This window comes from Stenella coeruleoalba (assembly GCF_951394435.1).
Source record: "Stenella coeruleoalba genome assembly, chromosome: 15".
Classification (NCBI taxonomy): domain Eukaryota; kingdom Metazoa; phylum Chordata; class Mammalia; order Artiodactyla; family Delphinidae; genus Stenella; species Stenella coeruleoalba.
In genome coordinates, this window is record NC_137161.1 from 47,891,615 (window position 1) to 47,916,575 (window position 24,961).

The window sequence follows — 24,961 nt, forward strand, 5'->3', positions numbered from 1 at the left end:
ATATATATGCACCCAACATAGGAGCACCTCAATACATAAGGCAAGTGCTAACAGCTATAAAAAAGGAAATCGACAGTAACACAATAATAGTGGGGGACTTTAACACCTCACTTACACCAATGGACAGATCATCCAAAATGAAAACAAATAAGGAAACAGAAGCTTTAACTAACACAATAGACCAGATAGATTTAATTGATATTTATAGGACATTCCATCCCAAAACAGCAGATTACACATTCTTCTCAAGTGCACACGGAACATTCTCAAGGATAGATCACATCTTGGGTCACAAATCAAGCCTCAGTAAATTTAAGAAAACTGAAATCATATCAAGCATCTTTTCTGACCACAACACTATGAGATTAGAAATGAATTACAGGGAAAAAAACGTAAAAAACACACATGGAGGCTAAACAATACGTTACTAAATAACCGAGATCACTCAAGAAATCAAAGAAGAAATCAAGAAATACCTAGAAACAAATGACAATGAAAACATGACGACCAAAACCTATGGGATGCAGCAAAAGCAGTTGTAAGGGGGAACTTTATAGCTATACAAGCCTACCTCAAGAAACAAGAAAAATCTCAAGTAAACAATCTAACCTTACACCTAAAGGACCTAGAGAAAGAAGAACAAACAAAACCCAAAGCAGAAGGAAAGAAATCATAAAGACCAGAGCAGAAGTAAGTAAAATAGACACAAAGAAAACAACAGCAAAGATCAATAAAACTAAAAGCTGGTTCTTTGAGAAGATAAACAAAATTGATAAACCATTAGCCAGACTCATCAAGAAGAAGAGGGAGAAGACTCAAATCAATAAAATTAGAAATGAAAAAGGAGAAGTTACAACAGACACCACAGAAATATAAAGCATCCTAAAAAACTACTACAAGCAACTCTATGCCAATAAAATGGACAACCTGGAAGAAATGGACAAATTCTTAGAAAGGTATAACCTTCCAAGACTGAAACAGGAAGAAATAGAAAATATGAACAGACCAATCACAAGTAATGAAATTGAAACTGTGATTAAAAATCTTCCAACAAACAAACGTCCAGGACCAATGGCTTCACAGGTGAATTCTGTCAAACACTCAGAGAAGAGCTAACACCCATCCTTCTCAAACTCTTCCCAAAAATTGCAGAGGAAGGAACACTCCCAAACTCATTCTATGAGGCCACCAGCACCCTGATACCGAAACCAGACAAAGATACTACCAAAAAAAAAAAAAAAAAAAAATTACAGACCAATATCACTGATGAATATAGATGCAAAAATCCTCAACAAAATACTAACAAACAGAATCCAACAGCACATTAAAAGGATCAAATACCATGATCAAGTGGGATTTATCCCAGGGATGCAAGGATTCTTCAATATATGCAAATCAATCAATGTGATACACCATATTAACAAATTGAAGAATAAAAACCATATGAGCATCTCAATAGATGCAGAAAAAGCTTCTGACAAAATTCAACACCCATTTATGATAAAAACTCTCCAGAAAGTGGGCATAGAGGGAACCTACCTCAACATAATAAAGACCATATATGACAAACCCACAGCAGACATCATTCTCAATGGTGAAAAACTGAAAGCATTTCCTCTAAGATCAGGAACAAGACAAGGATGTCCACTCTCACCACTATTATTCAACATAGTTTTGGAAGTCCTAGCCACGGCAATCAGAGAAGAAAAAGAAATAAAAGGAATACAAACTGGAAAAGAAGAAGTAAAACTGTCACTGTTTGTAGATGACATGATACTATACATAGAGAATCCTAAAAATGCTACCAGAAAACTACTAGAGCTAATCAGTGAATTTGGTAAAGTTGCAGGATACAAAATTAATGAACAGAAGTATCTTGCATTCCTATACACTAATGATGAAAAATCTGAAAAAGAAATTGTGGAAACACTCCCATTTACCATTGCAACAAAAGGAATAAAATACCTAGGAATAAACCTACCTAGGGAGACAAAAGACATGTATGCAGAAAACTGTAAGACACTGTTGAAAGAAATTAAAGATGATACCAACAGATAGAGAGATATACCATGTTCTTGGATTGGAAGAATCAATATTGTGAAAATGACTATACTACCCAAAGCAATCTACAGATTCAATGCAATCCCTATCAAATTACCAATGGCAGTTTTTACGGAACTAGAACAAATCATCTTAAAATTTGTATGGAGATACAAAAGACCCCGAATAGCCAAAGCAGTCTTGAAGGAAAAAAATGGACTGAAGGAATCAGACTCCCTGACTTCAGACTATACTACAAAGCTACAGTAATGAAGACAATATGGTACTGGCACAAAAACAGAAACATAGATCAATGGAACAAGATAGAAAGCCCAGAGATTAAACCCACACACCTATGGTCAACTAATCTATGACAAAGGAGGCAAAGATATACAATGGAGAAAAGACAGTCTCTTCAATAAGTGGTGCTGGAAAACTGGACAGCTACATGTAAAAGAATGAAATTAGAACACTCCCTAACACCATACACAAAAATAAACTCAAAGGGGATTCAAGACGTGAATGTAAGACCGGACACTATAAAACTCCTAGAGGAAAACATTGGAAGAACACTCTTTGACATAAATCACAGCAAGATCTTTTTTGATCCACCTCCTAGAGTAATGGAAATAAAAACAAAAACAAATGGGACCTAATGAAACTTCAAAGCTTTTGCACAGCAAAGGAAACCATACACAAGACAAAAAGACAACCCTCAGAATGGGAGAAAATATCTGTAAACGAATCAACGGACAAAGGATTAATCTCCAAAATATATAAACAGCCCATGCAGCTCAATATTAAACAAACAACCCAATCCAAAAGTGGGCAGGAGACCTAAATAGACATTTCTCCAAAGAAGACATACAGATGGCCAAGAAGCACATGAAAAGCTGCTCAAGGGCTTCCCTGGTGGCGCAGTGGTTGAGAGTCCACCTGCCGATGCAGGGGACACGGGTTCGTGACCCGGTCCAAGAAGATCCCATATGCCGCGGAGCGGGTAGGCCCGTGAGCCATGGCTGCTGAGCCTGAGCGTCTGGAGCCTGTGCTCCGCAACAGGAGAGGCCACAACAGTGAGAGGCCCACATACTGCAAAAAAAAAAAAAAAAAAAATAGAAAACACTCCCATTTACCATTGCAACAAAAAGAATAAAATATCTAGGAATAAACCTACCTAAGGAGACAAAAGACCTGTATGCAGAAAATTATAAGACACTGATAAAAGAAATTAAAGATGATACCAACAGATGGAGAGATAATACCATGTTCTTGGATTGGAAGAATCAATATTGTGAAAATGACTATACTACCCAAAGCAATCTACAGATTCAATGCAATCCCTATCAAACTACCACTGGCATTTTTCACAGAACTAGAACAAAAAATTTCACAATTTGTATGGAAACACAAAAGACCCCGAATAACCAAAGCAATCTTGACAATGAAGAATGGAGCTGGAGGAATCAGCCTTCCTGGCTTCAGACTATACTACAAAGCTACAGTAATCAAGACAGTATGGTACTGGCACAAAACAGAAATATAGATCAGTGGAACAGGATAGAAAGCCCAGAGATAAACCCACGCACATATGGTCACCTTATCTTTGATAAAGGAGGCAAGAATATACAGTGGAGAAAGGACAGCCTCTTCAATAAGTGATGCTGGGAAACTGGACAGGTACATGTAAAAGTATGAAATTAGAACACTCCCTAACACCATAGACAAAAGTAAACTCAAAATGGATTAAAGACCTAAATGTAAGGCCAGACACTATCAAGCTCTTAGAGGAAAACATAGGCAGAACACTCTGACATAAATCACAGCAAGATCCTTTTTGACCCACCTCCTAGAGAAATGGAAATAAAAACAAAAATAAACAAATGGGACCTAATGAAACATCAAAGCTTTTGCACAGCAAAGGAAACCATAAACAAGACCAAAAGACAACCCTCAGAATTGGAGAAAATATTTGCAAATGAAGAAACTGACAAAGGATCAATCTCCAAAATTTACAAGCAGCTCATGCAGCTCAATATCAAAAAAACAAACATCCCAATCCAAAAATGGGCAGAAGACCTAAATAGACATTTCTCCAAAGAAGATATACAGATTGCCAACAAACACATGAAAGAATGCTCAACATCATTAATCATTAGAGAAATGCAAATCAAAACTACAATGAGATATCATCTCACACCGGTCAGAATGGCCATCATCAAAAAATCTAGAAACAATAAATGCTGGAGAGGGTGTGGACGAAAGGGAACCCTCTTGCACTGTTGGTGGGAATGTAAATTGATACAGCCACTATGGAGAACAGTATGGAGGTTCCTTAAAAAACTAAAAATAGGGGCTTCCCTGGTGGCGCAGTGGTTGGGAGTCCGCCTGCCGATGCAGGGGACACGGGTTCGTGCCCTGGTCCGGGAAGATCCCACATGCCGCGGAGCGGCTGGGTCCGTGAGCCACGGCCGCTGAGACTGCGCGTCCGGAGCCTGTGCTCTGCAACGGGAGAGGCCACAACAGTGAGAGGCCCACGTACCGCAAAAAAAAAAAAAAACTAAAAATAGAACTACCATATGACCCAGCAATCCCACTACTGGGCATATACCCTGAGAAAACCATAATTCAAAAAGAGTCATGGGGGCTTCCCTGGTGGTGCAGTGGTTGAGAGTCCGCCTCCAATGCAGGGGACACGGGTTCGTGCCCTGGTCTGGGAAGATCCCACATGCCGCGGAGCGGCTGGGCCCGTGAGCCATGGCCACTGGGCCTGCGCGGCCGGAGCCTGTGCTCCACAACGGGAGAGGCCACAACAGTGAGAGGCCCACGTATTGCAAAAAAAAAAAAAGAGAGTCATGTACCAAAATGTTTATTGCAGCTCTATTTACAATAGCCAGGACATGGAAGCAACCTAAGTGTCCATCAACAGATGAATGGATAAAGAAGATGTGGCACATATATACAATGGAATATTACTCAGCCATAAAAAGAAACGAAACTGAATTATTTGTAGTGAGGTGGATGGACCTAGAGTCTGTCATACAGAGTGAAGTCAGTCAGAAAGAGAAAAGCAGATACTGTATGCTAACACATATATATGGAATCTAAGAAAAAAAAAGTTCATGAAGAACCTAGGGGCAAGATGGGAATAAAGACACAGACCTACTAGAGAATGGACTTGAGGATATGGGGAGGGGGAAGGGTAAGCTGTGACAAAGTGAGAGAGTGGCATGGACATATATACACTACCAAACGTAAAATAGATAGCTAGTGGGAAGCAGCCACATAGCACAGGGAGATCAGCTCAGTGCTTTGTGACCACCTAGAGGGGTGGGAAAGGGAGGGTGGGAGGGAGGAAGATGCAAGAGGGAAGAGATATGGGAACATATGTATATGTATAACTGATTCACTTTGTTATAAAGCAGAAACTAACACAGCATTGTAAAGCAATTATACTCCAATAAAGATGTTAATAAATAAATAAATAAAAATGTATCCGCTAAGTATCTAAGTTATTCTGCTAAAGAAGGTAAAGGAAAATTTGCTCTTCATTAATGAACCGTTAGGAAATATCATCATGAAAATGGAAAATTAAATAAAAGTAAATGGAAATGACAAAACTGAAAAAATACCATATCTAAAAATGAAAAATTCACTGGCCAGAACTTAGTAGCATATTGGAGATGACAGATCAACAGAAATCAATCTGAAGAACAGAGAGGGGGGAAAAAAAAAAAAGACAGGCTCAACAACCTGTGGGACAATGTAAAAAGGACTAATACACATGTAACTGTAGTCCCCAAAAGGGGGAGAGAGGGGAACAGAAAAAAACCATGATAGGGCTTCCCTGGTGGCGCAGTGGTTGAGAGTCTGCCTGCCGATGCAGGGGACACGGGTTTGTGCCCCGGTCTGGGAAGATCCCACATGCCGCAGAGCGGCTGGGCCCATGAGCCATGGCCACTGGGCCTGCGTGTCCAGAGCCTGTGCTCCGCAACGGGAGAGGCCACAACAGTGAAAGGCCCGTGTACCACAAAAACAAAAAAACAAAAAAAAAAACCATGATAGAATAATGCCCCAAAATTCCCCAAATTTGGCTCTAGCCATACATTTATAGATTCAGAAATCTCAGCAAGCCCTAAGCAGGGAAAATATAAAGAAAAGCATGTTTCCTCAGTTACGACACAGTCAAAGAGCTGAACACCAAACATATACAGAAAACTCTGAAAGTAGTCAGAGGTTTAAAAAGAAAAGTAACAAAAAAACCAAGGTAATAATTGTGTAAATGACAGCTGATTTCTCATCAGAAACAGCAGAGGCCAGAACAGGGGAACAGTATCTTTAAAGGAGTGAAAAAATAAACCAAACTAGAATTCTATATCCAGTGAGAATATCCTTCGAGAATGAAGATGAAATACACATTCAGAAAAACAAAATTTAAATGAATACACTGCCACCTGTACAAGAAATGCTAGACAACTAAAATGCTATCAGGTAGAAACTCAAATCTTCAGGAAAATAAGAGCACAGAAAATGGTAAATTATCTGGATGAGTATAAAAACACTTTTTCATTTGATTAAAAAATACGTATGAGTGCTTAAAACAAATATTTTAACATTGTATTAGGGAGTTTAGAAGGTATAGAGGGGCAGTACAAATGACAACTACAGAATAAAGCAAGTGGGGAAAAAGGTTTAATTTGAAGTGTGCAATTGCACTGTTCTTAAATTTTACATAAAGTGGTATCCAGAATAAGTAGAAAAGGAAAAGTGAAGGCTGTATATTGTAATCCCTTTGAGCAGGGGTCAGCAAACTTTTTCTTAAATGGCCAAAATAGTAACTAGTTTAGGCTCTGGGGGCTAAGAGACAAAATTGAGGATTATATAGGTATTTACATAACCGTTTAAAGTTTCACCCTCCTGGGTGAAATCCATTCTTACAATTTTTTTAGAATTCCATTTCAATTTCCCAGTTGGCTTTTTATAGCCTTCCTTCCTCCCACTGGGCTTGCCTTTTTTCTTTAGCTCACTCAGTTTTACTTCCACATTCTTGCTTGATCTTTTAAAAATATAGTAACAAGAGCAAGAAGCCTATGAATGTGGGAGAGAACTGAGTGAGGCAGAGAGGGCAAAAAGGGAAAGCTCGAGTGCAGATGAAGGGCTGGAAGGTCACATGGTGGGCAGCACACAGGGTGGCCCCAGGGCCAGCACAACAGCCTCCCTCCCCAGCACCTGAGCGACGCCTTCTTGCCCCCAAGCCCCCTGGGCTGCCCAGTGTTCCCCACTCACCCGGGCCGGTGGCAGGTGGGCATTTTCTCTCTTCTCTCCAGGTTTCCTTCCCTTGCTCCAGCTGGGTGATGAGTTTGGGTTTAGAAAATGGAATCCCTGCTCATAGGAAAAGAAAACAATATGGCTGTAGGTTATAGGCTCAAAAGCCAGTTCCTGAACTCAGAGCCACACTGGGTGGGGAATTTCAAAAGGTGGTGGGAAAGACCTGAGAGTGGGGAGCTCTCTGCAGGGGAGGGGAAACCAGGATGACAGCTCACTGACCCTACTCCATCCTGGGGAGAGAACAACTCCCTCATTTAAAAGAAGATAATAACTAGGAAGACATGTCATGCTTACCCAAGAGACTGGGAGAAAAGGCCTAGAAATGCAGATTATCACATACACAACACACAGACACACACACACCTCTACACATTTCAATTCTACAAAATCAGACCTTCTCTGGGGAAAGAGGGAACAGAGTGTCTCTGCTTTTGAGTCCAACCCAAAGGCAAAGTCAGAAAGCAAGATAGCTGCTTCAAGCACAGCCTAAAGTACCCAGCTGCTGGGATACGGGTCCTGAGAGATGCCAGGCTTACCCAGCGAGACCAGGTTGCTGTAGTTCTCCAGCATCACCTCCCGGTACAGGGACCTCTGAGCAGGGCTCAGCAGCATCCACTCCTCCTGGGTGAAATCCACAGCCACATCTCTGAATGCCATGTGTGCCTGTAACACAGAATACAGCCCTGCTCACCCAGGAGCCAGCCTTGCCCAGGACTCAGGGTCAGGGGCAGGCAGAAGCCTGCCCGGGGAGAGGTAGGTGAGATATCTAGATCTTGTCTTTGACCCTGGTGCTCTGTGTTCCAAGACTTTTAACCCCTGTCACTATTGAGGCAGTGGCACTTAACCTACACATTCGAGATACTGAATAGGCTGTTTCGGAGAATACCTACCAAAAAATGGAGTCTTTAACTTTTGGGAACATTAGGCTGAGGGAAGAGCAAATAACAAGAGCAAATCTAGGCTGAGGGAAGAGCAAATAACATAAAAATTAAACAACAGTAAAGCAACAGACTTTAAGAATTTAAAAGAATAGTCTGAACAATGTTTTTTTTTTTAAGCTTTGGTTCTGTTACTTGTTTGTTTATTTATTTATTTTTGGCTGCGTTGGGTCTTCGTTGCTGCACGTGGGCTTTCTCTAGTTGCGGCGAGTGGGGGCTACTTTTTGTGGTGCATGGGCTTCTCACTGGGTGGCTTCTCCTATGGCGGAGCACGGGCTCTAGGCACGCGGGCTTCAGAAGTTGTGGCTCGCGAGCTCTACAGCACAGGCTCAGTAGTTGCGGCGCATGGGCTGAGTTGCTCCACGGCACGTGGGATCTTCCCGGACCAGGGCTCGGACCCATGTCCCCTGCATTGGCAGGCGGACTCTTAACCACTGCGCCACCAGGGAAGCCCTGAACAATGGTTTTAAATGTTGAAGCATCAGAATGAAGTTAGTACCATTCAATTATGGCAAAGACCAAATACAACTCAGTCCTTCCCTTCAATCCCATGGGGCCTCTTCGGCCTTCCCTGGCCTGAGAGGCACAAGCAGCGAGTGGTAAAGAGCATGAACTTGAATCCTACTGCCTTGGTTTGGGGCCCACCCCCCCCGTCAACTAGCACCTCTGTTTTCTCACTTACGAAATGTGGGTAACAGTCCATTAAACTTCCCGTCCCACACTGTGGATGCTCAGCGTGGACGTTCTTGGCTACTTGGTCTACAAATTCATCTCTATGTGCCATTCTCATCCGCCTGCCCCATTTTACTATCTTTACCTCAACACTATTTCAAAATGGAGAGTGCACTGGAATACAGACATCAGGAAAGGTTTCATGAGAGGCCCAGGAACTTGGTCTTGAGGGAAGGGCAGGAATCAAGGGAAGAGGAAGGTGCCAGGTATTCCTGATGAGGCGTGTGGGGAGCAAAGCAGAGGACACTGTGGGCCAAGAAAGAGAGAGCCTGAATCATGGGAAGCAGGACCACTTGGGAGGAATAAAAGGCACCTAGTGGTAGAATACAGAATAGGTCGCGTGTAGTAGCAGCCTGTAGGTTTTAAATTTTTATTGTAAAATATACAGAAACATTTTACTACTTTTACCATTTTTAAGTGCATATTTCAGTACATTAAGTATGTTGACACTGTTGTACAACCACCACCACTTTCCATCTCCAGAATTTGTTCATCATCCCATGCTGAAACTCTGTAACCATTAAACCCTGACTCCCTCTTTCTCACAAACCCTGGTAAACAACCATCATTTTACTTTGTCTCCATGTATTCAATATTTGGCTAGTCTGTGTATCACAAATAAGTGGAATCATACAGTATTTGTCCTTTTGTGCTGGCTTATTTCATTTAGCATAATGTCTTCAAGTGTCAGCCATGTACTCCAAAGAAGACATACAGACGGCCAGGAGGCACATGACAAGATGCTCCACATCATTGATTCTTAGAGAAATGCAAATCAAAACTACAATGAGATATCACCTCACACTAGTCACCATCAAAAAGTCTACAAACAATAAATGCTGGAGATGGTGTGAAAAGGGAGCCTTCCCACACTGTTGGTGGGAATGCAAATTGGTGCAGCCACTGTGGCAAACAGTATGGAGGTTCCTTAAAAAACTAAAAATAGAGCTACTGTATGATCCAGCAATCCCACTCCTGGGCACATATCCAGAGAAAACCATGGTTTGAAAGGATACATGTACACCAATGTCCACTGCAGCACTGTTTACAACAGCCAAGACATGGAAGCAACCTAAATGTCCATCGACAGATGAATGGATAAAGATGATGTGGTACATATATGCAATGGAATATTACTCAGCCATAAAAAAGAATGAAATAATGCCATCTGCAGCAATGTGGATGGACCTGGAGTGACGTAAGTCAGACAGAGAAAGACAAATATCATATGATTTTGCTTATATGCAGAATCTAAAAAAAAAAAATGACACAAATGAACTTATTTACATAACAGAAACATTCTCACAGACTTAGAAAACAAAAATGGTTACCAAAAGGGAAAGGTGGGGAGGAGGGATAAATTGGGAGTTTGAGATTGACATATACATACTACTATATTTAAAATAGATAACCAACAAGGACCTACTGTATAGCACAGGGACCTCTGCTCAGTATTCTGTAACAACCTAAATGGGAAAAGGATTTGAAAAAGAATAGATACATGTATATGTATAACTGAATCACTGTGCTGTACACCACAAACAAAACATTGTAAACTATATACTACAATATAAAATTTAAAAAAAATTAAAAAAAAAGTTTCAGCCATGTTGAAGCATGTACTCAGAATTTCCTCCTTTTTAAGGCTAAAAAATACTCTACTGTATGTATATACCATTCCTCCACAGACGGACACTGGGTTTGTATCCACCTTTTAGCTATTGTGAATAATACTACCATACAAATTGCTTTCAGTTCTTTTGGGTATATATTGCTGAATCAAATGGTAATTCTATGTTCAGTTTCTTCAGGAAACTGAAGTTGAATTGCTGAATCAAATGGTAATTTGAATTGCTGAATTGAATTGCTGAATCAAATGGTAATTCTATGTTCAGTTTCTTCAGGAAACACTGTACTGTTTTCCACAGAAGCCACACCATTTTATATCCCCACTAACAATGTAAAAGGATTCTAGTATCCCTACCTACATCCTTGACGACACTTGCTGCTCTCTGAGTTTTTGGTAATAGCCATCATGTGAAATGTATAAAGTGATCTCTCATTGTGGTCTTTATTTGCATTTCCCTAATGATTAGTGACAGTAACCATCTTTTTATGTGCTTATTTGCTATCTGTATATCTTCTTGGCAAAAACGTCTATTCAAGTCCTTTGACGGTTCTTGAATTGGGGTGTTTGGTTTTTGTTGTTGCTCTCTGAGATCTTTATATATTCTGGACATTAATTACTTATCGGATATATGACTTGCAAATATACACTCTTTAATGCACAAAAGTTTTTAACCTTGATAAAGTCCAATTTATCTATTTTTTCTTTTGTTGCCTGGGCTTTTGGTGTTATTACCCAACAAATCATAACTAAATCCAACTTCATGAAGCTTTTCCTCAATGTTTTCTTCTAAGAGTTTTACAGTTTTAGCTCTTACCTTTTTAGGTCTTTGATCCATTTTGAGTTAATTTTCATTCTCTTCCATGTGGGTATAAGTTTTCCCAGCAGTGTCTATTGAATAGACTGTCCTTTCCACATGGAATGGTCTTGGTAGTGTTGTTGAAAATCACCTGATCATACATCCGTGATTAAGTTCTGAGCTCTCTGTTGCTGCTCTCAAGATTCTGTTGCCTTTGGCTTGATTTTAATGTATCTTGGTGTGGGTCTCTTTTAAGAGGTTATCCTACTTAGAGTTCATTAAGCTTCTTGGTTCCTCTTCATGTTTTCTATCTCTTTACTGACATTTCCATTTTGTTTTTACATTGTTTTCTTGACCTGGTTCATGTTTTCCATTAGCTCTGACAGCTGTCTTAGAGTCTTTTGTCTAGTAAGCCCACATAGTATGGCAACTCTGGAACTCAGATTCCCCAGATTTGCTTGGTTTTTGTTTTTGTTGTTGTAGTGTGTCTCCGTGCCAGGGTTCAATCTGAGGTGTAAACTAAAGGTTTTTCTTGCATCTTTTCTGATCCTGTGCCTTTCCACGGGTAGTATTTCCAGGGATGGTAACTTCCTAAACTGACCAAGTCATGGGTCAAACAGGCTGCAGGTAAGATAAGTTACACTTCCAGGACTAGAGCTGGACTTTGCCAGGTGCCAACAAGGTGGTCAAGACAAGAGAAAGGATTGTGTCCATCCTGCGACAGCCAGTGTGGAAATGCAGGAAACACTCACCATTACCCTGGCTTCCCAGGACCCTGTGGCCATTTTTCCTGGTATCACTAAAGGATGATATCTCAGAAGGCAGATCCGTGTAAGGAAAGCAGAAATTAGAGGGTGTCAGCTGGAAATGCTCTCCCAGTGAGCGAGGCAGGGTCTGCTCTCCAACCCCACAGCTGGGGGAGGGGTGGCACGGTGGAAGTGTAACACTCTGGTTTTTACCAGGGCCCTGGAAAAAAGTTCAGAGTCAGGCCTTCAGTAGGTTTGGTCCCAAACTCTCCTGATCCCAACAAACTAAATGTAGAAGGACGTTTTTCAGGCTCTCTACTTGACTGTAGATGGTAACACATCATTATTAATTTGAGGGGTTGTGAAAATGGTATTATTGTGGTTGTTTTTTTAAAAAATATACACTGAAGTATTTATAGATGAAATGATCCATGGGATTGCTTTTAAAAACACTTCAGGAGGGCTTCCCTGGTGGTACAATGGTTAAGAATCCGCCTGCCAATTCCGGAGACACGGGTTCAAGCCCTGGTCCAGGAAGAACCCATGTGCCATGGAGCAACTAAGCCCATAAGCCCTAGAGGCCGTGCTCTGCTGAGCCCTAGAGCACGTGCTCTGCAATGGGAGAAGCCACAACAATGAGAAGCCCACGCACTGCGGCTGCAACAAGAGAAAGCCCACGGGCAGCAATGAAGATCCAACACAGCCAAAAATAAATAAATGTATTTATAAAAACAAACAAAAAAAAAACACTTCAGGAAAAATTGGACAAACCACCCCCCTCCCAAGATTGCTACACAGTGTTTACTGTTAAAGCTGGGGTTTTATTATAGTTTCCTTGCTTTGAATATGTTTGAAATTTTTCCATTAATAAAAAATTATTAAAAAATTCTCAAACACCAAAGGAACCCAAAAACCAAAAACCCAGATGCAACAAATATGGCAAAATATAAACAAGTGTTAAATCAAGATGATGCACATAAGGACGTTCATTATGCTATTGACTCCTTTATTTTTAAGATTTTTCTTTTAAAACGTAAAAAGTATATACAGAAAAAACACTGCATTGTGAACAAAACCAGAGAAACCTAAAGCAATAATGAAGGACAAAAATTGGGCATTAGAATCAATTATCAATTCATTTCCCCTTTGGTAACCATAAGTTTGTTTTTGAAATATGTGAGTCTGTTTCTGTTTTGCAAATAAGTGCGGGGAACTAAGATACTGCAAACCACACAGCCAAAAAAAAAAAGAAAGAAATGAAGACTAAATTGTAAGACACCAAGGAAGAATAGAGTGAAATGAAAACATGATGGCCACTGAAAGCTAACAGGAGGAGATGAAAATGAAAGAAAGAAGTAAAAAGAGTTAGAGAAAAAATGGTTGAAATGGAAAACAGACAAACAAAGAATTTCATTTGTATAATTGCAGCTCCTGCAGAAGAAAACAAAGAAATAAACCAAAAAAGGGTTGGGGTGGGGGTGGGGAGGGAACAGAACTAATATTTAAAACTATAACCCAAGAAAACTTCAAAAATAGATGACATGAATCACAGCAATATCTTTCTTGACCCACCTCCTAGGGTAATGAAAATGAAAACAAAAATAAACAAGTGGGATCTAATTAAACTTAAAAGCTTTTGCACAGCAAAGGAAACCATAAGCAAAATGAAAAGACAACCCACAGGATGGGAGAAAATATGTGCAAATGAAGCGATCACCAAGGGATTAATCTCCGAAATATACAAGCAGCCCATGCAGCTCTGTGTCAAAAAAACAACCCAATCAAAAAATGGGCAGAAGAGCTAAATAGACATTTCTTCAAAGAAGACATACATATGGCCAAAAAGCACATGAAAAGATGCTCAACATCACTCATTATCAGAGAAATGCAAATCAAAACTACAATGAAGGATCACCTAACACTGGTCGGAATGGCCATCATCAAAAAATCTACAAACAATAAATGCTGGAGAGGGTGTGGAGAAAAGGGAACCCTCTTGCACTGTTGGTGGGAATGTAAATTGGTATAACCACTATGGAGAACAGTATGGAAGTTCTTTAAAAAACTAAAAATAGAACTACCATATGAACCACCAATCCCACTCCTGGGTATATACCCAGAGAAAACCATAATTAGAAAAGATACATGCACCCCAATGTTCACTGCAGCACTAGTTACAGTAGCCAGGATATGGAAGCAACTTAAATGTCTATCAACAGAGGAATGGATAAAAAAGATGTGGTACATATATACAATGGACTATTAGCCATAAAAAAGAATGAAATAATGCCATTTGCAGCAACATGGATGGACCTAGAGATAATCATACTAAGTGAAATAAGTCAGAAAGAGAAAGACAAATATCATGTGATATCACTCATATGTGGAATCTAATTTTTTTTAATTTATTTATTTTCTTTATTTTTGACAGCGTTGAGTCTTTGTTGCTGTGCGCTGGCTTTCTCTAGTTGCGGCGAGTGGGGGCTACTCTTCCTTGCAGTGCATGGGCTTCTCACTGCGGTGGCTTCTCTTGTTGTGGAGCATGGGCTCTAGGCGCGCAGCCTTCAGTAGTTGTGGTGCCCAGGCTCAGTAGTTGTGGCTCACGGGCTCTAGAGCACAGGCTCAGTAGTTGTGGTGCACAGGCTTAGTTGCTCTGTGGCATGTGCGATCTTCCCGGACCAGGGCTCGAACCCGTGTCCCCTGCACTGGCAGGCGGGTTCTTAACCACTGCGCCACCAGAGAAGCCCCTGGAATCTAATTTTTTAAAATGATATAAATGAACTTATTTACAAAACAGAAACAGACTCGCAGATTTCAAAAACAAACTTATGGTTACCAAAGGGGAAATGTGGGGGGGGGATAAATTAGGAGCTCGGGATTAACATACATACACTACTACATATAAAATATATAGATAGATATAGATAGATAACCAACAAGGACCTACTGTATAGCACAGGGAACTCTACTCAATACTCTGTAATAACCTATATGGGAAAAGAATCTAAAAAAGAATGAATATATGTATATGTATAACTGAATCACTTTGCTGTACACCTGAAACTAACACAACATTGTAAATCAACTGTACTCCAACAAAATTTTTTCTTTAAATGATCTGAATCTAAATATGAAAGGGCTTACAGAGTACAAGGGAAGAATTGACTCACAACCAACAACTTCAAGGTATCTACTGAAAAAACTATCAGACTTTGAAGAATAACAACAAAAATCCTAAGTGACTCTAGGCAAAAAATATACCAGACTTCCATCAGACTTTTCATAATCGTCATTCAACCCTTGTGCATTGCTAGGGGGAATGTACAATGGTGCAACCACTATGGAAAATAATATAGCAGTTCCTCAAAAAATTAAAAATAGAAATTATCAAAAAAAAAAAAAGAAATTATCATATGATCTACCAGTTCCACTTCTGGGTATTTCCCCAAAAGAATTGAAAGCAGGGACTTGAACAGATATTTGTACACTTGTGTGAGCAGCATTATTCATAATAGCTACAATGTGAAAGTAATCCAAGTGTCTGTCAATAGATGAATGGATAAACAAAATGTGGTCTATACATACAATGAATATTATTCAGCCTCAAAAAAAATTCTGACACATGCTACAACATGGATGAACTTTAAAGATATTATGCTAAGTGAAACAAACCAAACACAAAAGGACAAATACTGTATGATACCACTTATATGAGGTACCTAGAGTAATCCATAGAGACAGGAAGCAGAATGAAGGTTGAGAGCAGTTGGGGGGAAGGGGAAATAGAGAGTTACTGTTTAATGGGTACAGAGTTTCAGTTCTGCAGGTGGAGAGTGCGGATGGTTGCACAACAATATGAATGTACTTAACGCTACTGAACTATACACTGAAAATGGTTAAGATGGTAAATCTTATGTTATATATATTTTACCACATTAAATGCATGGCAAAAATATACCATCATTCAAAGCAATAAGAAAATATTCCACCATGACAAAGTGGGATTTACCCAGAAACGTAAGACTGGTTCAATATTAGAAAATCCATTACTATAATACACTATATTAATGAACAGATCCAAGAAGAAAAATCATGATTGCATTTATACATGCTGTATATTCTTTAACAAAACTCAACTTTAACATTCTTTAACAAAACTCAACTCTCATTCTTCCAATATCCAATTCAATGTAAGATTGATGAATCCATAAAACTTTTCATTTTTAATTTTAGACTTAAAAAGAAGTTGCAAAAATGTCAATTCCCATATAACCGTCACTTAGTTTTCTCTAATGTTAACATCTTGGAAAACCAAAATACAATGATCAAAACCAGGAAATTAACATTGATATAATACTATTATCTAAACTACAACTCTTAACCACATTTCAACAGTTTTTCCACTAATGTCCTGTCCTTCCTCTGGTCCAGATATCAACTGAGCTTCCAACATTGCATTTAGCTGTCATATATCTTTCATCTCCTCCAATCTGTGACAGTTCCTTCTTTCATGAAAGTGACATTTTTGAACAACACCCGTCAATTTTGGTTTATCTGACTTTTAAAAAATGATTAGAATGATAGTTCATTTGGGGCTAGAATTCCTCAGAAGTCATGTGTCTTTTTCAGTGCACCCTATCAAGGGGTTCGTGATATTGATATGTTTCATTATTGACGATGTTAACCTTAATCTTGATCACTTGGTTAAGGCAGTGTCTGCTGGCTTTCTCCATTACAAAGTCACTCTTTTTCCCTTTATAATTAATATGTATCTTGGGAGAGATACTTTGAGATTATACAAATAACGTATTTCTCTTCAATCTTCCACCCACTAATTTCAGCATAATTTTGTGGGACCTGTCTGCAACAATTATTACTGTGGTGTTGACCAAATGACAATGTTCTATTTCCCTTTCATTCTAAATTCATTAACTGGGGACTTCCCTGGTGGCACAGTGGATAGGACTCCATGCTCCCAATGCAGGGGGCCTGGGTTCGATCTCTGGTCAGGGAACTAGATCCCACATGCATGCCACAACTAAGAGTTTGCATGATGCAACTAAGGAGCCTGCCTGCTGCAACTAAGACCCGGTGCAACCAAATAAATAAATAAATAAATATGAAAAATAAATAAATTAATTAATTAATTGGAATTCTTCTGTAAGCAAGAGTTGTCCCTTCTTATTTCAGCGTGGATTTACAGTTTATCCTATGGGTTATATTAGAATATTATCACTTTATTATATGTGGAATCTAAAAAAATGGTACAAATGAACTTAAAAAACAGAAATGAGTCACAGATATAGAAAATAAACTTATGGTTACTGGGGGGAAAGGTTGCGGGGGGAAGGGATAAATTGGGAGATTGCGACTGACATATACACACTACTATATATAAAATAGATAGCTAAAAAGAACCTACTATATAGCACAGGGAACTCTACTCAATACTCTGTAATGACCTATATAGGAATAGAATCTAAAAAACAGTGGATATATGTATATGTACAACTGATAACTTCGCTGTACAGCAGAAACGAACACAACACTGTATGGCAACTATACTCCAATAAAAAAATAAAAGAGGATGAGCTGAGAGAGTAGCATTGACATATATACACTACCAAATGTAAAATGGATGGATGGGAAGCTGCTGCACAGAACAGGGAGATCAACTCAATGCTTTGTGATGACCTAGAGGGGTGGGATAGACAGGGGTGGGATAGGGAGGGTGGGAGGGAGGCTCAAGAGGAAGGGGATATGGGGATATATGTGGGGATATGGGGATATATGTATACATATGGCTGATTCACTTTGTTGTACAACAGAAACTAACACAACATTGTGAAGCAATTTTACTCCAATAAAGATGTGAAAAAATAAAATAAAAAGAATATTATCACTATTTTGCTGCTCAAATTATTTCAACTTCAAACATTGGGAGCTGCTTCAGACTGACCTCATTCCTGCTTTAACCAATAAATGTGGCACAAGTGACAATGTGTCAGTTACAAGCTTAAGTCTTTTTTTTTTTTTAATATTTATTTATTTATTTTGGCTGTGCTGGGTCTTAGCTGCAGCATGTCGGATCTAGTTCCCTGACCAGGGATTGAAGCCAGGCCCCCTCCATTGGGAGTGTGGAGTCTTACCCACTGGACCACCAGGGAAGTCCCACAGGCTTAAGTCTTAAGAAGGCTACACAGCTTATGCTCTCAGGAGGCGCGAGATGCCACTTTAAGAACTTCAACTCCCCTGCTGGAGGGACCACACAGAAGCAGAGGCCCCGATACTCCGCGAAGAGAGAGTGTGGGGCCCAGGTGCCCCCAGCCTTCCAGCCAGTCCACTAAAGCACCAGATGTGTGACGGAACTGTCTTGGATGGTCCAACCCAAAAGAGTCCACAAGTGACTTTGGGGGAAAATTCGGCTGGATCTATAACTCCCACGGAGCAGAAGGACTGCCCAGCGGATTTAACCGAAGGAACTGGGAGAGATGATAACATGGTGGCTCCTCTACGCCATGGTCTTGGGGAGCTTGTTGTGCAGCAATCAATAATGAAAGCCCTCACAGACATGCTGTGCCTCTGCCTTCTTCAGCTCTGTTAATGACAGAAGCATCCTTCCCATCACCCACATGCTGACTCGGGCACCAGGTGTACTTCTCTTCCTGCCAAATCACACCAGTTACCAAGGCCTACTGAGTCCACCTCCAAGAACTCTCTATGCCTCCCACCCCAACCCCATCTGGGGAAGGGACAGTCCCTCCTGAGAGAGGCTCTGCAGACCATCTCCCGACATCCCGGCCAGCCTGATCCATTCCTCCCAGAATTAGCTCCACCTACACATGGCTGGATTACTTATTAAAAATGTCCTAAGCTCTTACTGTGCGACAGACACTATCTTAGACCCTGGGGATACAGAAGTGAACAAAGACAAAAACATCTGCCCTCACTGACATGCAAGTTTAGAGAAGGAAGATGGACATATTAAATTAACAAATAAAACACACACCAGATCAGAAAGTAATGAGTGAGATAAAGAAAATAAAGCAGGGAAGCAGAAAAGAAGTAACACAAAAGAGACGGGGTTTTGAGATTTTAAATAGTGGTTAGGAAGGCCTTGCTGAGAAGATGATTGAATAAAAATCTGAAGGCTGTGAGGGATGAGCCAAGTGAGTAACTTTGAAGAGAGCATCACATGCAAGAGAACAGCCAGTGCAAAGGCCCTGAGGCGAGAGTTGGCCTGGCACAGTCAAGACAGAGACAGTTCACTGTGGCTGGTATGCGGTGACTGACACTGAGTGGGGGAGGTTCTGACTTTGACTGAGGTGAGAAGCCACTGGAGGTCTTTGAGCAAATGCATGACCTGCCTGCTGAACTGACTAATACAGCTGTACTGAGAGGGACAAGGAAGGAAGCAGAGAGATCACTCAAGGGCTATGACCATCCAGGTGAGGTGGTGGCCCGGACCACAGCAGGAGCGACGGAGGCTGCTTACTGGGGATATGGAGTGTAAGAGCAAGAAAGGAGTCGAGGATGACTCCGAAGTTCTGAGCCTGAGGAAGCTGAAGGCGTTGCCATGTCTCTGCTCCCTTTTACAGCTGAACTCCCTGAAAGAACTGTCCATCCTCCACGGGGGCGGGGCATGTTTACAGGAGTTGATCAGAGTTTGTTGTTGGACACATCAAGTTTGGATGCCCACGAGATACTCAAGTGGAAATGCCAAGTAGACAGGAGACTGGGATTTGGAGTTGAAGGCAGAGATCTTGGCTGAACCTCAGAGGGATGGCATCTCAGGCCTTGAGAGTGGACGGGGCCACCAAGGAGAGATGGAGCTGAAGCGGGGCCTTCCACAGGGGTTCTGGGAGTAAAGAAGCCAGCCAAGGAGACAGAGGAGGCGCAGCCTATGAGGTAGGAGGAAAACCTGGAAACCAGGGACAGCAACATGAAAGGAGATCCTAAGACGAATGCAACTATGTAAAATGTTGCTGAGCATGGACTGGTATTTAGCCACAGGAAGCTCAGTGGTAACTTAGACAAAGAATATTTTTTAGTGGGTGAAGCTGAAAAGCCTTACGGGAATATTTAAAAGGCAATGGAAGGATATCAACGGAGACATCAAGAAAAGAGAATTCTTTCAAGGAGTTTAGCTCTGAAGGGGAGGAAAGCTGCAGGGCAAGAGCTGGAGGGAAACTGTGGTCCCTGCTCTGCTCAGGACCCTTTACTGGGTCCCTCCCGCACCCACATCAAGTCCACACTAACTTGCTATTCAGGGCTCACTCCACTAATGCCCACAGCGCACTCTCCAATCAGACTCCCCATGTGAACTTCCATCCTTCCAGCAAGGATGACACTCATGTCTTCACCATGCATCACTCACTTAGTCTCACTTAACCCGGCACTCATTTAACCCGGTCCCAGGAACCCTATCAGTGGCTCAAGAAGCACAAGATGAGGCACCCGACCGTCAAAGGACCACCTCCCAGTCCAATGGGACAGCTGGACAGTCATGACACAGCCTGAGCCCTGGGGTCCTGATGTGTCAAGCATCCCACAGCGAATGGGAGCCCGGGAATACTGCCGGGGACGTGCAGCGTGCTCTGCCGGGGGAGCCCGTCCCAGCTCATCACAGGAGTTGATGCTCAAGCAGAGAGGTACGGAGAAACAAAAGCAGACAATGGAATAAGTTTCCATGCAGCTGTAAAGCAGGCTCTGACGAGTGTGGGGATTAGGGGAGGACACTGAAAGGGTGACTTGGAGAACAAGTTGGAAGCATTAATAATAATTCTAACGAACAGTTACTGAGTATTTATGTACTAGGCGCTCTAACCGCATGCCTAGGGTTATCACACCCAACATCCCTGTCAGGTGGACACCATTCTGATCCCCATTTGGCAGATGAGGAACAGAAGGCTCAGAGAGGCAACATAACATGCTCAGGGCCACACAGCTAGATATGGTGAAACTGAGATTTGAATCTGGGCAGTCTGACTTTGGAGTGGGGACAGAAGCAAACGATTAGAAAGGTCCCTTTCTAGCAGGCTGAATGGCAAGATCAGTATTTATACCTCAGGTGCCCAACTCAAGAGGCAGCGGTGGGGGAAGGGGGGGCAGAGGGAGAAGAAGATGGAGAAGAGGCAGGAGCAAGGGCACTGCAGGAGTGGAGACGGGGAAGGAGAAGGGGATCCAGCGCACAGCACAGGGGAGAGAACACGGCAGCCACCGAACAGGAGGTAAGTCTGGAAAGAACAAAGAGGCCCAGCTTGTACCAAGGGCAGAAGTTGCAGATGTTAACCAGATCTGCAAGGTTAGAAGAAATGCGGGGAGAGGGGCAGAGACAGGGAAAACCACCACACCGAATTCCACATACATCTCCCTCTCCTGTCTCTGACCAGAGCTGTTCTGACTGAAACAAACTTTAAAACAACTGGAAAAGGAACTATTAATTTTGTTGGGTGTAATGATGAAATTGTGGTTATATTACAACAAGAAGTCCTTATGTGTAAGCTGCCTTCTGAGGTAACTGTGTGTGAAATGACAGGCCTGGGACAAAAAGGCAGTGAGAGCGCTGGACGGAACAAGACCAGAAGGCCGAGGCCTTCACGGCGGACAAGCCCCGGGAGTGAGCAGGTCTGAGCAAACGCTGAGATGTTGGCGCCAGGATGGAGGGGTAGTGAAGGAGGACGCTGGGTCTGAAGAACAGTCCCTGTGAAAATGGCCATCCTTACAACAGGCCTTGCTTCCTGGGGAAACCAGCTGGGGCCCTGATCCCGGGATGGGGCATTACAAGGCACAAGATGTCAAAGTTGAGCGAAGGAAACCCACCCATGGTCCAGCAGGCAAAAGGCAAGCGGCCCCCACCTGAGGCTGGGCTGTCAGGAGCCCAGGGTCCTCCCCTGGCCCACCAGGCAGTCCTCTCTGGGCAGGCAGGAGCCACAGGGGGCAGAATGAGAACCGAAAGGTTCAGGAGAGTCGCTGGAAACTCTCAAGCTCCAGCAGGGTAGGGTTTCCTCTTCCTTAAAGGCATCAGGAAGGGACCTGACACAGAAGAAAAGACTGCGGGCAGCTTGCTGGGAACAGAGCTGTTATGTAGGCTAGAACACCGGGCCTCAGCTGATCCTCTCTCACCGCTGATCTTTACTAGGAAAGTTCACACTCACTGGGCACTTAGTATATACCGGAGACTGTTCCGGGCGCTGGATGAGTTTCATCTCATTCTAGCCTCACAACCCAGTGAAGTAAGATTTATTATTTTCATTTTACAGATGAGATAACCGAGGCACAGTGAGGTCAGTCTCTTGCCTAAGGTGACACAGTTATAAGGTGACAGAGTCTGGATGAAATCTGGCCGTGGAGGCCAGGCTCTTAAGCAGGGCAGTGACAGCGAACCTCTGCGGGTTGTAAGGATTCTCAGTGTATCATTCTGAGATGAATCAAGATTGTTCACGAGGTGATAAGGGTTAAGTCTGCGTGATGGATCTACGGAGTTCTATTTATTTCCCTTTAAAATTTCTCCGTAATAAAAATTTAAAATGGAACGTAAGATCCCAAAGCCGGGCCACACCAGAGATGTCTAAATCCTTGATTCCCGTGACCAATGATGGTTTCCAGGACCTCTGAAAAACTTGCTCGGTGGGCCCCAGACGACCTCTTCCTCCAAGTCCTAAACCCAGGGGCGACCAGCCAAACTGAGACACCCCCCACACGCGCCCCGCAAGATCGCGCCAAAATGGCCACTCCACACCCAGCCCATCCCGGGCGCGTTGGCCCACGCCGGCCGCCCATCCGCGGGAGGCCTCAGCAAAGCCGAGGGGTAGCCGGGCCCGAAAGAAGACTACCAGCTTCCACCCACCAGAACTCGAGACACCTGGCACCGGGGCCTGCTGGCACCTGTCACCCCCTCGGAAACATAAGGCCCCCGAAGCTTACTTACTCAAACCCCTAAACCCGGGGACTCGTGGCATGAGCGACCGCCTCTCCCAATACCGCTATTTCGGCCAAGGCCGAACCTAGGAGGAAGCCGGAGCCCAGCAGCCGCCACCATTGGGCATCGCGGCTGGGCTTCACCCACGTCCCTCGGAGATGCGCGCCCACATTCCCCAAATATGACACCCGGTAGGGCACGGCCTGAGCTACGACAGCGCGTCCCCGCCGCCACCTCCTCTCCCCACCACCCGAACCGTCTCCAGCCCCAGCCCGCAGGCCAGTCTTTCAGGACTTACCTTTCTGCGCGGGGAAGGGCACGGCTGCAGCGAGGGCCCGCGGGAGCCACACTCACCAGCGCCACCAAAGAACAAGGGGTCACTAGAGCCACCAGCTCGGGGGCCACTCCAGCAGGATGCCAGGACTACACTACCCAGAATCTTCGGGTCGCGCCGGGACCACACCTCCCAGTATGCTCGGCGCCATCAAGCGCGCCGCCCGCCAGGCGCTCCCACTGGCTTCTGAGGGAGCCGTTTCTGGGTGACATGCTCCGGCCACCGGAGAATGGCCACTGTGGCGCCCGGATTCCCCCTTTTTTTTTTTCTTCAAACCACGTGGAGAAGGCATGTAGCGAAAGCATGTAGCTTCTCTCCGTGCACTGACCCCTTTCTCTAACACCTCCGCCTCAAAGACTGCCCTCCCAACTGACCCCTGCAGTGACTTCCGCATCCGGTGCCGAGCCCGCCCCCTCGGTTGGCGGAAGTGACGTGTAAGGGGCGCTTCCGTTTGGCTCCTGGGGTGGGCGCCGGTGGGTGGCGCTGGGACGTGCGGTCTACCCAGCTCCAGTTGCGGGGAAACGAGGCTGTGCCCGCGCTCCGTGAGCGCCGCGCAGGCGTGGTGTCCACCAGTTCACATAACCCTTGAACTCACTTAAACCCATGGCGGGGGTGGTTACTGAGACTGGGAGAGACAAGGCATATTACCGGGATCTCACGACCGAAGGAGGCAGACGAGGGTTCCTGCCCATGTCCGCAACCGAAACATCCCTCTGTGCTCCCTGAGGTCTTGTCCCTGTGTGGAGTCCACAGATTTATGGGCAGCCTCTCATCCATCTAGTGGGGGGACAGGAGCCTCACTGATAGACCATAACTTGGGGCTGATCCCCCTCATAGTCTTCGCTCTGTGTACCGGAAAAAGACAACAACCTGAAAGTTGAGAATTATGTTTCATTTGGTGGGCTTACACCTGGGAGACAGCCGCTCAGCTAGCTCTGGGGAACTGTTTCAAAGAGGTATGGGAGGAGCCAGGATATATAGGAGTTTTTGCTGAAAAAAACGCGTGGTTGAACCTCAAAAGATGACCACTAGTCACAAAAGAACACATATCTCAACTTAATGAATTTAGCACTTTTCTATGCATGGGAAGATGCAAGAGTCCGGGCTCAGTGAAATGATTCCTTTGATATGGCACGTTAGCTGTCTAGGGCCAATATCCTGTTTTTCTCCATCCTGAAGTCGCCTCAGGGCTCACCCTCACGGTGCACCCTCGGTGTGGCTGCAGAGACTGATGCCTTGACGGCAGGCAACATTCGTTGTTTATTGGAATGGCAGGCGCCATATTTTTTTTTTCATTTTTGTCCACAGCTCTCTGGGTCTTTGTTCAGGGTCCTGAAAATGGGGCAGCACTGGTGCTATCTGGGATACCTCAACCGGGGAGCTGAAGAACACACCCCACTTCGCTGTGGAAGGGCGTTTCCACTAGGGCACCTTCTCAGTTCTGTTTACTTTCCTCAGGTTTGCTTTCTGAAATTTTGTCCTCTAGGAAGACCAAGAAA

At 43.2% G+C, this 24,961-nt stretch overlaps 1 protein-coding gene across 5 annotated transcripts in view; it reads right to left on the bottom strand.

The window, feature by feature from the left end:
* The window catches only part of ZNF133 (zinc finger protein 133), a 28,523-nt gene extending 4,672 nt beyond the window's left edge, over window positions 1–23,851 (bottom strand). For 2 of the 5 annotated variants that reach the window (XM_079946574.1, XM_079946572.1), the window contains exons 1-4: window positions 23,427–23,851; window positions 12,214–12,427; window positions 7,902–8,028; window positions 7,324–7,419 (exon numbers count right to left, since the gene is read on the bottom strand). In XM_079946574.1, coding sequence (XP_079802700.1) covers window positions 7,324–7,419; window positions 7,902–8,028; window positions 12,214–12,246 — 256 coding nt within the window. In that variant the 5' untranslated portion in view covers window positions 12,247–12,427; window positions 23,427–23,851. Of the gene's footprint in view, window positions 1–7,323; window positions 7,420–7,901; window positions 8,029–11,479; window positions 13,090–23,426 lie in introns of those variants that run through there. The other 3 variants (XM_079946575.1, XM_079946576.1, XM_079946573.1) reach the window with 3 other exon arrangements.
* Between the last annotated feature and the right edge of the window lie 1,110 nt (window positions 23,852–24,961).